The 14,080-nt window shown below is 38.9% G+C and overlaps 1 protein-coding gene across 1 annotated transcript in view; it reads right to left on the bottom strand.

Annotated features, from left to right (window-relative positions):
- LOC124711362 (Golgi SNAP receptor complex member 1) overlaps positions 1 to 14,080 on the bottom strand; it is a 55,276-nt gene that overhangs the window by 23,554 nt on the left and 17,642 nt on the right. The window contains exon 4 of the mRNA XM_047241401.1: positions 10,279 to 10,472. Coding sequence (XP_047097357.1) covers positions 10,279 to 10,472 — 194 coding nt within the window. The remainder of the gene's footprint in view (positions 1 to 10,278; positions 10,473 to 14,080) is intronic.

Raw genomic sequence — 14,080 nt, 5'->3', positions numbered from 1 at the left:
TCTCTCAACCTTTTGGCTCCTACCCGTGTGACTGCGCGGCTTCAAGACTTGCCCTATGCACCCTCCAACCACCACCTATTCCAGCCTTGTAATGGCAAAACATATACTCCAGACAGAAGTAGAGCTGCGAGGAGGGAGCATGAGTCGTGCTTGGGGTGCTCAGTTGGTAGAGCATTTGCTCGCGAAAGGCAAAGGTCCCGAGTTCGAGCCTCGGTCCGGCACACAGTTTTAATCTGCCAGGAAGTTTCAAAACATATACTATCAAAGGGAGAGCCACCTGTGAAACGACAAGTCATATACCAACTTTTATGTAAACACTGTTCGGCCTTCTACATCGGCATGACTACCACCCAGTTATCAGTCAGGATGAATGGGCATAGGCAAAAGGTGTATACTGGCAACACACAATATCCTCCTGCAGAGCATGCTCTACAACATGACAGTCATGACCTCAATACCTGTTTCACCACACATGCCATCTGGATTCTTGCCCCAGACACCAGTTTCTCAGAACTACACAGGTGGGAACTAGTGCTATACGTCCTTTGTTCTCGCTACCCACCTGGCCTCAATTTGTTACTTCCTTCTGTCTCAGAATTTCTTCACAGTAACTACTCCTATCCTCACACCATTTTAGTTTTCTACATCTTTCATTTTCTGACCTGTCTACTATTCGCCACCCCCTCCTACTTCTGTTACATACAATGCTCTTAGCTTTTCACTCTTATTAACTCGTGCATGATGTTTTAGTAGTAATCTCTGTCTTGCATATTACCTGTCTTCCATATGTAAGCTCTCAGGTTTCCAAATCTCATCCAGTGCAGTTCCCAACGATCAGTCTCTCCTCCTCATCCCGCCCGGTAAGTCTCCCATGACCTGGATTTCTGGGTGACCCCTGCCACTGCTTGGTAAGTAGATTTTTTTATCTATCCATTTACACTGAAAGGAGGATATAAGCTGAACATCAACAAAAGCAAAATGCGGATAATGGAATGTAGTCGAATTAAGTCTGGTGATGCTGAGGGAATTAGATTAGGAAATGAGACACTTAAAGTAGTAAAGGAGTTTTGCTATTTGGAGAGCAAAATAACTGATGATGGTCGAAGTAGAGAGGATATAAAATGTAGACTGGCAATGGCAAGGAAAGCGTTTGTGAAGAAGAGAAATTTGTTAACATCGAGTATAGATTTAAGTGTCAGGAAGTTGTTTCTGAAAGTATTTGTATGGAGCGTAGCCATGTACGGAAGTGAAACATGGACGATAAATAGTTTGGACAAGAAGAGAATAGAAGCTTTTGAAATGTGGTGCTACAGAAGAATGCTGAAGATTACATGGGTAGATCACATAACTAATGAGGAGGTATTGAATAGAATTGGGGAGAAGAGGAGTTTGTGGCACAACTTGACAAGAAGAAGGGACCAGTTGGTAGGACATGTTCTGAGGCATCAAGGGATCACAAATTTAGCATTGGAGGGCAGCGTGGAGGGTAAAAATCGTAGAGAAAGACCAAGAGATGAATACTCTAAGCAGATTCAGAAGGATGTAGGTTGCAGTAAGTACTGGGAGATGAAGAAGCTTGCACAGGATAGAGTAGCATGGAGAGCTGCATCAAACTAGTCTCAGGACTGAAAACCACAACAACAAACATTTACATTATACTGCCAATTTTTATGATTGTATCGTATGCAAACAAATCTGCTTTGGGTGGTTTATTTCTAAAAGACACACACTGCAACTGTTTTACTCCGTAGGTGCTCAATTGTTTTTAGAACTCCTTTACTCTCCATATGGTTTTTCCTGTACAATGTTAGAGTTTCTCATCATGATCACAAGATTGTTTCTAAATTATTACTCTGTATTGGCCACTCAGCTGAAACCAAATCATTATCTGCGAAACCCATTCCCCCCATTTCATGGCAAAATTATTGCAGGTAAATATTGTCAATTTCCCAAACTAAGCAGCTTTACAGCTTTAATGCCAAAATTTTATATTGGATATGACATCTAATGAAATTAGAGAGCTTCTGAATAAAAAGTTCCAACAGGTGAAATCCTTGGAATTCATTCAGGAATTTTTCATCATGATTCAAGTTTAAGAAAACTAATATGCATCAGAGCTCAGTTATAACACTGGGAAATTGGAACAAATAAAATAGATATTAAGCAATAGGAATCATTTCTTTCATTACTACTTTACCTTTGGGCCACAGCAGTTAAAGTATGTCTTTTTAGTCATAAGCCATCCAAGGCAGTTTTGTTTGCATACAATACAAGCATAACTGTTACACATCAGGTCAGGAACTGAATAATATCATCATGTTGTGGATGCAAGTAACTTACGGTTCTCAGTTAACATGTACCAAAGATAATAATTACAATAAACATTATAAAACAAAACATTCTATTTAAAGGTAAATTATTTGTGCTCAACTTGTGCACGTATAGAAAGAATTGCGAAGAAAAAATCACTAACATTTGAACTCATTTCTGCTGTCTATTAGAGGGAGGCTGCTTATAAGGGGGATGGGATGCATGGCAGACAGGGGTACAGCTGTACGTGAGAAATGAGCTAATGTGAACTGAACACCACAGATAAGAATGAAAGATGTACTATAACAGAGTAATCCTGTTTATGCAACTGTGAGAAGTTGATCTTGGTGGGAAGGATCTGGATGACACGGGCTGTGCAGCAGCCATTGACATCAAATATGCTGTATTTGGAAACATGCTCTGCCACTGGGTTCTCGACTTTCCTATTGGCCTCAGTTTGGTGGTGTCCATTCATTTTGGTGAACAGCTGGTTAGTGCCATACCCACACAAAAGGCTATGCAGAAATTACGGCAGAGTTGATTTACAAGACAGATACACCTGTAATAGGATTTGAGTATAATGGTGTGGTTGTATGTGGCATGTGTTGCCCCTGAGTATTTTACAGGCACATGGCCACTTCAGCAAGAAGTTAGGGTTGACAGTAAACAAGTTTAAATAATTGTTCCCAGCACCTGGCAAAAATTACTATATCATTTATCTTCTGCAAATACAAAGCTTGCTATAGTACTTCGTGCAGAAGTAATTATAAACAGTTTAGCTGATTAACGGACAACATAGTAAGACGTACTGAACCAAATGTTTAGCGGAGGCATCATGATTTGCACTCTATTTACATCCTCCAACCAACGTAAGACATTCCTATCAGCACAGGAATCTCATTCCTAGTGCACTGACAAAGATGATACCAGCAGTCGATGATAATACTAGAGGGCGAGTTGAACAAAATAACAGCATTTTTTTTTGTTTTTTTTTTTTAAAAAAAAAGAAACCTTAATGATGATAAATCTATGAAGAACTTTGAGTGATAACAGCACTTTCAGTGCATATTAGAGCATATTCTGTCACTGGTGGAAATTGTGTTTTGCTGCCTGAAGGAACTATATATGAACACTGCTATGAGTGTACCTGACAGAGGAAACCACAGATGAAACAAAAATGTACAAAAAGTGAGACAGTGCACATGTGAACTCAATGGAACAACTAAAAACATCTAAGGTCACAAAGGACATAGAACAGTTGGATGACATCCTTACAGAAACAGAAAGATGTGTGTGTAAAAGAAGGGCACAAAACAAATGAAAGATTATAGAATGAAGGCTTTCATGATCGGATGATGCTACTGCTGGTAAACCTTTCGGGATATAAGGTCGTGGTCCATGAAACTCTTCTGTTTCTAATGTTTTGCCCAGACCTGCAGTGGACATTTTCAGAGCTGTTGCTGCTCTGTTGAATCCTGCTGACTGATGGGTCAGCCATCTGAGAGCGACATGTATACTGCGCTATAGCTAATTTCTATAGGGAGAAAACTGAGCAGTTAGCTTTAGAAAAAGCACATAAGAAACCATCTAGCTGGTACTGTTTTGTGGATAACACATTTTTGGTCTTGCCGTATAGTAAAAAAGCTTTGGACAAATTCTTTGGTCTTCTAAATAATATAAATCCAAAAGTCCAGTTCACCATGCAAATATACAGGGTGATTCAAAAAGAATACCACAACTTTAAAAATGTGTATTTAATGAAAGAAACATAATATAACCTTCTGTTATACATCATTACAAAGAGTATTTAAAAAGGTTTTTTTTTTCACTCAAAAACAAGTTCAGAGATGTTCAATATGGCCGCCTCCAGACACACGAGCAATATCAACCCGATACTCCAACTCGTTCCACACTCTCTGTAGCATATCAGGCGTAACAGTTTGGATAGCTGCTGTTATTTCTCGTTTCAAATCATCAATGGTGGCTGGGAGAGGTGGCCGAAACACCATATCCTTAACGTACCCCCATAAGAAAAAATTGCAGGGGGGTAAGATCAGCTGTAAGATCGGCCGTCCAGAACTTTTCCCTTTGCACAAACACCCATTCTCTGTAAACTGTTTATACCAACGTTTAATACACCACCTATCAGGAGGTTTAACACCATACTTTGTTCGAAATGCACACTGAACAACTGTCGTCGATTCACTTCTGCCGTACTCAATAACACAAAAGCTTTCTGTTGAGCGGTCGCCATCTTAGCATCAACTGACGCTGACGCCTAGTCAACAGCGCCTCAAGCGAACAAATGAAACTTTATAGCTCCCTTGATTCGCCGACAGATAGTGCTTAGCTCTGCCTTTTGTCGTTGCAGAGTTTTAAATTCCTAAAGTTGTGGTATTCTTTTTGAATCACCCTGTAAAATGACAACAAAATACTTTTCTTACATGTTTTAGCTATGAGACAGGCCAACAGACGGATCTTCAGGTTTTTCAAAAAGTAACGCACACGGATAGATATTTACACAAGAACTCTAATCAACACCCACAACAAATGAGAGGTGTCATTAAAAGTCTTGCCAAAAGGATTAGCATACCAGAACACCTGGATCCTGAATTAAAACATCTAAAGCAGGCTTTTGAGAAAAATGGCTACTCAGGAAAGAAGGTAAACAGAATTCTACATCCAAACAATGGAAGACCGAAGGACAAGCATGGAAAACGACAATGGAAGAATACAGTTTCTCTCCCTTTTCTTAAAAAAGTAACAGATCAGATCTGAAAGATTTTATAGAAACATTACATTATACTGGTTTTTAGACCAACAAAGAAAGTGATATGTGAACGATACACACACTCCTCTGTCAACATGTGGTAAAGTTTTATTGGAACAAAAAAGAGAAGCATGAAAACACAGCTAAAGGAGCTCAGTAGTCTTCACCGACTATGGAAAATAGACAAATTGGCTGTAGCAGATCATGATCTTCATCCAGGAAGTCACAAAGTGAAGTTTTCTGAAAGAAAAATTTTATCTACAACAAACTATTATCCATGGCTATGTAGAAAAGCCATTGAAATATATAAACATAGAGATAATTTTAATAGAAAACAAGATACCATGAAACTTAGCAACATATGGGCAGTACTTCTGCAGAATCACTACACAGTTCTTTATCTTTGACAAGGATCATCTCTGCTTATGTGCAACTCCTGCCATGCCTCTTTTCTACAGTATACTGTCGCACTCAGATGTCCGACCCATCAGTCGGCAAGACTATGAAGAAGCAATGCCTCTGAAGATGTCCAGTGCAGTTCTGGATGAAACATTAGGGGCAGAAGAGTTTGGTTGACAATGACCTTATACCCCGAAAGGTTTACAGCACAAATGAAATAACTGTAAAGGTTGAGGAAGAAGCCTGGCAAACAAATGCTAGTAATGGAAGGAAAAGGAACTCAAAAAGGTGTGGATGTTTGAAGAAAAGAGTATCTGAGAAATGGCCAATAAGGCTTTCAAAAACTGGAAGGGAAAGGGAAGGGAATGGGGGCAGTTGATTTATCTGCAAGTAAGGCCTTATTCAGCTATTAGAAAGAAATTTTGTTGTTTTAGATATCTGATGAATCTTACTGTGTGTTTTTTCCTATGGACAACACCATCAGAATGAGTAATACTAACAAATACTTAATGGTGATAAATTATATTGTACATGTGAAACTTGTTTTTCCATGTCCTAATCTCCTGTTTACTTGTTCCATGAAATTGTTTTGATTTTCTTGTTTGAAATGCTTGTGACAGTTTTCATATGCCATCTGTGCGTCCACTAGAATTATACTGAGTTATGACCTATGTGGTTGATGTCAAACACTGTATCAACCACAAAGGATACGATTATAGTTCACTACAGAGTACACATGGTTGGAACCCTTTCAAAATCCAGTTCAATAGGCCCGGAAGATTTACGACAAAGACTTAATGTATAGCGGAAAGGAGTGGAGATGACTGGAGACAGAAATTTAGTCAAAAAGTTTCCCTTGAAGTGGGTCTTGTTGTGATATAATTATACTGTCTCCAGTTCAGGAAGGAACATGTTTGCAACTTCTCATAATAATGGTTCACATTTTGGGTTACTATTTAAAAACTGGCCAGGTGCACGTAGGTCTCATGCACTGAGAGTTCCGTACAAACTTAATTATGAATACACGCAGCACATAAATTCCAAGAATCGAGAGTCTCTACAACTTTTTCCTTTTATTGACATCAGTTCTGGCGAGATATCGGTCTCATGGATTCAAAGATCTTTGAGAATGTTTTAATTTCAATAATATTAATGTGGTAGTCATGCAGGAGGCACGCAACCTTTATTAAGTTGTATGTGAAATGCCATATCTTGGTTCAGTAATCGCTCCTGGATATCTGATGATGGATAAATTCTGAAACGTGTCATATGAGCGACAAAGTCATTCTTTGCCAGATGTTTGACTGACCCAGTCAACTTGAATGCAGAGCTACTGATCGTTTTAATTTCAGTTTTGACACCAGGAAACAAATGAAAAAAGAAATATTTTTTTCTACTTACCATAAAGAAGACACATCAAGAGTTTCCATTGCTCGAAATATTTTTTCTGTGTGATGTAATTTCAAATTAACAATTTTCATTTTTTTCACTTTACTTGTACTGTGAAACCTTGCTTCTTGCTAAATTCCATGATTCTAGGTCAACAAGAAGTACTCTATAGGTTTTGATGAATGGGTTTGTGAGTATCACAATAAATGACATAAAGGGCTATACCTTTTGATTGCACTGACTTAGAAGCTTCAATTACTTACACTGCCAAGGTACAATATCTCATAGTATGTGACACACATTTCAACATGATACAGCTACGTTTTCCTGAGAAAAAAGAGCTTTCAACAGCCAGACGGACAGACAAAAAACTGATCCTATAAGTTTGACACGTGCGCACCGGCACGCATGCATGCACGTGCACATGCGCACCCGCACGCATGCACGCGCACCACACACACACACAAACACACACACAAACACACACACAAACCAACCCCACATGTGTGAAATTTGCATTTGCATTTGCATTTGCGCGCGTGTGTGTGTGTGTGTGTGTGTGTGTGTGTATTGTATTTTTCAACAAAGGCCTTAATGGCCGAAAGCTATAATAGTGAGAGTCTTTTTGTTGTGCCTATCTGCGACTGAGCATCTCTGCTATATGGTGAGTAGCAACTTTCCTTCTCGTAATATTGTTACATTCCATCCTGGATTTTCCATTGTTTGATTAAAAAATACATTCCTTAGCTTGACATTTAGAACAGCCAAAGACAGCTGCTTTCCATTTGGCGGGTTATGTCAGTTTTGCTCTTTATTCTTTGGAAGTTTAAATTAAAGTAAGTGAAAGTGCAAATTTCATAATTTATGAATGTATCATTTTCTGGAAAATGACAAGAACATCTAGACTGCCACTTGGGTCCTAACTGTGTTAAAAAGGATGCGCATCTACACCATGTCTCACAATTCTTACAATAAACAACAGCAAAGAATCTGCAGATGTTTACATGTGTTGTGAGCAAGATTTTTAAACTGCATTGGATAATTAATTTGATATTACACATGTTGTTGCTCTTGGCAAAGTGAAAATCAACAAAGACAAACTATTCTTACAGCAATGAAGACTATCAGGGCATTTGGGCCATTAAGCAGCAGTACATAAGAAATTAGCTGAAAATGAAGATTCTTCAAGACAGAGAAAGATGGGAGGTGGGGGGGGGGGGGGGGGAGGAGGGGAAGGGGCAGACACAAAGAAGATACTTTTTGTGTACGACTGATTTCCAAGCATGATTATTTTCCATCCCTAGCTCAAGGAAAACAGTATTTCTCTGTAGATCTGCAAACATACTCTGGTAACTGTGAAGTGCATGGCAGATGGTACTAAGCATGGTACTGCATACTAGGCTTCCCTCTTGATACTGTCCCATATGGAATGTGGGAAGAATAATTGATTAAATGTCTACGTGCATGTTGTAATTGGTCTCATCCTGTCCTCATAATCCCTATGGGGACGATGCATATAAGCCTGATAAATACCTCTACATTCTCCAGTTAACCCTGGTTCTTGAAATTTGTAAGCAGTATTTCACAGGATAATTTGCACCTATCTTAAGAGCCTGCCCAATTCAGGTTTTTAATTTCTGTGATGCACCTCTATGAGTCAGACTAATCTGTGCCACCCTTTGTGCACATTTAATACCCTCTATGGAAAAGTTTTTCTGCTTGGAAGTGTGTATTTGTGAAGAGAAAATTTAGCCTGTTTGAAACCTAGAAGAAAAGTTTCATCTCTGAAGGATGTGAATCAGACAGCAGAAAGAGCTTTCAAACCGATGCTAGGTATTCAAGGACTGATCACAATCAAGGAGCAACAGAAACAACTTGACTTGGGTTGCATACTAGAGCATAGAAAGCCCTATCCAAATTGTAAAAATGTTACTTCAAAAAGGAAATACCCTGATTCTGATAAAAGTGAATATTATTATGCTGCTGTTTACTACACATTTAATTTACCCATTATAATTTAGTTGCCAGTTTACTGCAGGATTGATATGTAAATTTCAGCACAAAACTTTTAAAGTGATTTGGCATGGTCTCCCATCACAGTTAGCTAAATTTTTGTATTTGAATATGCTTTAGTAGTGTAAAAATGTTTAAATAATATGCATTATAAATTTTGAAGAAAGCAATTGTTTCACTCACTGTAGGTACACCTTAGTGTGCTGGTACATGGAAAGGAATTATTTGAGCAGGAATTTGGAAGCAGAAGGTGGCACGGCTGTGTGGATTTTAAAGGAGGGGTCATGGAGGAGGTTAGGCGGACAGACATGCATAGACTACAAATAAGAGACCCTTGGAGTACAAGTGACAGTTTAAATACAATACAAATGGAAAGGAAATCAAATTCTGCTGACACAAGAAGCATAAAAACTAAAAGAGAGCAATGTAAAAATGAAATCACAAAGGTTTATATCACAAATCCTGACACAGTGGATCTGGCCTTTATCCACACTTCAATATAAACTGTTCATGATACAAAAATACCGTCTCCTCAAAAGACACTGACACTTCCACAAAAGTGTGTATATATGTCTGTGAAATTATTTTGAAAATACTATTTTTTCTTTCAAACAATTGAAGCAGAATAGGTAACCTCTCATCATATGATTAAAGCATTAAGAACTTTTAGTGCAGATTTTGGACAATGTCTTTCCCCTCTTTATGACAAGTGTCTACTTTTACTTCTTCCATTGTATGTATTTCACCAACACTTATGAAGTATCGTATTAGCTTTCTCTGTCAAGAATTTATCACAGATAACATATTAGAAATGTAAGAAAAGATAGGTTGCTACTTACCATAAACAAGACACATTAAGTTTCAGACAGGCATAATTAAAAAACACTTAAATAAAGCTTTTGGGCACAGCCTTCATCAGCAAAAGAGAAACACACATCATTCATACGCACAAGCAAGCACACCTCACACGCATATGACCACCAACTCTGGCAGCTCAGGCCAGAATGCAGCTATCACATGGGATCACATCCTTGCTGAGCTGCTGGTGCTGGTGATCAAGTGCGGATGAGGTGTGCTTGCTTGTGTGTGCAAATGGTGTGTGTTTTTCTTTTGCTGATGAAGACTGTGGCTGAAAGCTTTATGTAAGCATCTTTTAATTGTGCCTGTCTGCAACTTCATGTGTCTTTTTTATGGTAAGTAGCGATCTATGTTTTCCTACAGTGCTGATACTCCTACCTGGAATTTCCATTGTTAAAGGAGATTATTTCTCTTACAAATCTGAATTGCTGTTTTATTGAGATGAAAGCAGGATTGGTTAATATGACACGATATTGTCCAACAAATGTATAAAGTCCTGCATTTGCAAAATGCTTCTGAATTTATAAAGTAGTTCTTACTCTATATCTTTCCGTACACTTCGTAACAGGTCTTCTCTCTCTCTCCTAGCTCTGTAATTGTCCTGTGTTTTACGGAATTCTTGCGTGTAGTCCTGAAGGATCTCTCTATGTCGCTGAAGTGTATGCTGCACAGCAGGTCCAGCCTGGGTTTGCGTGGCACGAGCCTCTGCCATCCTCTCATTCAGTGAAGATAACTGAAAACAATAGGAGAAAAATTTTTTTCGTGATACGTTACACAAAGAAAATTTGATTGTCCACAGCCAGAACAAACAATACTGTAAGAACACATAGCAGTTAAAATGTGACAAAAGAAGCTTGCATCATATTGGCAGAAATATTTTATTTGTGTACATATTGCATATGCTTTTTATAAACTTACATTCAGTTAAATATAATTCTCTGCACAAATAACAATGCTGAGTGGAATTAGTCATCGTCGGTATTGTATTTTCTTCAAGTAAAAACAAAATTTATACAAAGTATGTAGAACTGGTAGGAACTGAGTAGTCAATTCAATAAAGTGTATGTCATGAATGTTTCCAACGGACATGTATTAGAAGATGTATTAGGATATGCTATCACAATGAAACATTACTATCTATTTATTCACCAAAAGTTAGCAATAAGAATGTTGTGTAAAACAGGAGGGCAATTTTTCAAAAATCTGGAATTCTTACACTTACTTTCCAGTACATCTGCTCCTTAATGATAATTGTGGTTAATAACAAAAAGCCAGTTAAACTGCAATATACGATACCAAAATACTATACTTTCAAGATAAGAAAACTAAACAGGCATGAGATTCAGCTGAAAAAAAATCTACAAAATTGGAAATGTCTCCTAACAATGTTTGGAAATGATGATCTTAAGGAAGAACTATAAACACATAAAGGCTTCCAGGAAAAGACGAAGCTGAAGGCAGGGAAACGTAGACCAAAGAGAAGGAAGAGCAATGCCAGAAATGAATGCAGGAGCACTGACCAACAGTTAAAGTCTGGAAAAAGACACCAGAAATGTTGTGGTCCCCAGCTGGACAAACAAGGAAAGAAGACTATCAAAATCAAGACATGAAAATAATTTCAATATAAACAATGCTGACTTTTCTAGGTTTCATGGTATGGTTCTATATTGGATTGGATATTTTAAGCTCTAAAACAATAGTGTCAGTGGCTAATAGTAAAGGTCTGGTTGTATTGCCATGGCATGTAGTGAAGGTAGAATCAAAGCATTTAATGCAATAGTGACGCTTCAGGTTAGAGTAGCTGGATGAAATGTAAATTGAATGTAGTGTTGGGTCAGCTTAGGGGAGCAGATGAAGCCCCACCTTACACTCCTAACTAACTTGATGCTGGGATCGAACAGTGATTTAATAAAATATGCTCCTTCACACCAGTGGACAGGAATTCAGTGCATGTAAAATGTTTTCCAAATTTGTAGATGGATAAAGAACAAACATGCATAACCCCTGGGCACCCTCTCTTGGTCGGTGCAGTTACTATAGCAACTGTAGCTGGAACTGATCTTAGGACTGTGAAAGATGGAATTTTTGCAGGACAATACATATTGCAGCATAGAATGACAATAGTTGTCATAGTTCAGGAAAGTGACAATAGTACCCTTTACAATTCTACTGCAAAATCACCCTGTAGTAAACTTGCAAGCAAGGGAATGGAGGGATGAATAGGCCAGAGTAGTAAATCATACATCAGTCTCTGCTCAACAGGTGTTACGAGGTGCTACCCAAAAATCCTAGAATTTCATTGTACTGGTAAAACCAATAGCATATGACATTCTGCCACTAAATGTCACTGGGCATATGTGTTAGCTACTGTGGCACAAAGTTGTGTCATCTTTGACACACGCCATTGCGAGTTGTCATGGTGTGTGTCAGGTTGTGTTTCGGTGCTTCTGCGTATTGTGAAATGCATAATGCGAAGGCACAACAGATTTGCATCAAATTCTGTTTCAAGCTGAAGAAAACTACAGCTGAGATCCACCACATGCCAACAGAGGCATTTGGTGAGTGTGCACCGAGTCAAGCATGAACATTTAAGTGATTCAAGTGCTTCAAAAAAGGCTGAGTGTGGAAGATGACAAACATTTTGGTTGACCATCAATGTGACAACACCAGAAATGATCACGAGAGCATGCGACATAAGTCACAAAAATCAAAGGCAAACAATTCACAATGTTTGTAACAGACTTGGGCAGTCTTATGGCACAGTCAAAGAATTGTAGTCAATGAACTGAACATGAGATGACTTGCAACGAAGTTTGTCCCTCGTCTTCTCACCATCGACCAACGAAATCTCAGGATTCAGGCCTGTACTGAGCTGCCACGAAGAGTTTGAGAGTTCCAAGATTCTTACCCAGAGTCATAACTGGTGATGAATCTTTGGTCTACAATAATGACCCTGAAATGAAGCAGGGATCATCATAATGGAAAGACCATCTTCTCCACGGCCAAAAAAAGCTTGACAAGTTTGCAGCAACATGAAGTCAATACTGATAATATTTATCAACATTCGAGGAGTTTGCTTCACCCGGTCAGACTGTCAATGAGCAGTTTTACTGAGAGGCTTTGAGGCAACTGAAGGAAACTGTTTGGTGCAAACTGCCAGAATTATGGAAAAAGAAAGACTGGTTGGTGCACCATGATAACACACTAGCGCAAACCTTGCTTGTTGTGAAGGAACTCCTGGATAAATGTAATATGGCAATGGTCCCCCATCATCCTTACTCACCAGAGCTAACCCATGACTCGATTGAAGACATCCAAGAGGAATCACAGCCGGTCAAGAACACCCTTTACCCTGCAGACTTCCACTTCGTTGCATACACGCCCGAGGTGACGGTGATGGAGGCTGTTACGATGTACATAGAGTTTTTTTTATTGTTACAATGAAATTTTTGGACATTTTGGGTGGCACCTCATACAATGTCCAGGAAAGTATTTGTAGTAGACAGCTAAGATTTGGCTGATTTCATTTAAAGACCAGAAGAATAATGGAAGTCCATGGTCTGCAACCTGCAGTTTCTTAACGTGCTGGCCAGGGTCAGGCTGTGAGTCTTTCAGGCCGAAGGTGATAGATCGGGGGCCCTATGTTGGTAAGATACAGGATGATAAAATTGTCAACTCTGTATCACATGAAGACAGTTTTGTGAGAGTATGGTGAGGGGTTTATGTCATCTGGATGGGCAGTGAAGTTCTTTCCATGGTTGTCACAAAACTGCTCATCATAATTGTGGGTCCTGCCCACTCATCTCTTATAGGGTGCCTAGGAAGCTGTTTTATCAGATAGCTAGACAACGTACAAGCAAATCATATTAATGGAGTTTAGTACAGTAATTGAAATGACAATATTTAACTTTGTATGTACAACAAGTTGTCGCAAGCAATTGGCGAAATGCAAATAATCAATGTCCTTTGCTATATAGAATTTCCATGCAAACTAATCATACAAGTTCATAAGTCACTGTTATTGTTAATATCACTGCTCGTCTTCTACTCTGGCTTTTCTAGTGCCCAGTTTCTAGTGCAGCCGAGACTAGGCGGCACGTCGCTTTTACTCTCTCCGTGTAGAGGCCGCTCCTCTCGTGGTGACGTCCTAGTCAGCGTGCTATTGGCTGACGTCATCTCACAGCCCTCTCTGCTGTATTGTTCATATTTCACATCAACTGACTTCCGATCAAAAACAAAAACCCACTGATTGGTGCAAAAACACTCTGGAAAAATTCGAAGGGGGCACTTCAAATTTCATTTTAAACATCATTACTGATAATCAAAATATCCACGGGTGTA

This window comes from Schistocerca piceifrons, chromosome 8 (assembly GCF_021461385.2).
Source record: "Schistocerca piceifrons isolate TAMUIC-IGC-003096 chromosome 8, iqSchPice1.1, whole genome shotgun sequence".
Lineage (NCBI taxonomy): Eukaryota > Metazoa > Arthropoda > Insecta > Orthoptera > Acrididae > Schistocerca > Schistocerca piceifrons.
Note: the sequence above shows the minus strand (reverse complement) of the source record. Positions and strands in the feature narration are given on the sequence as shown.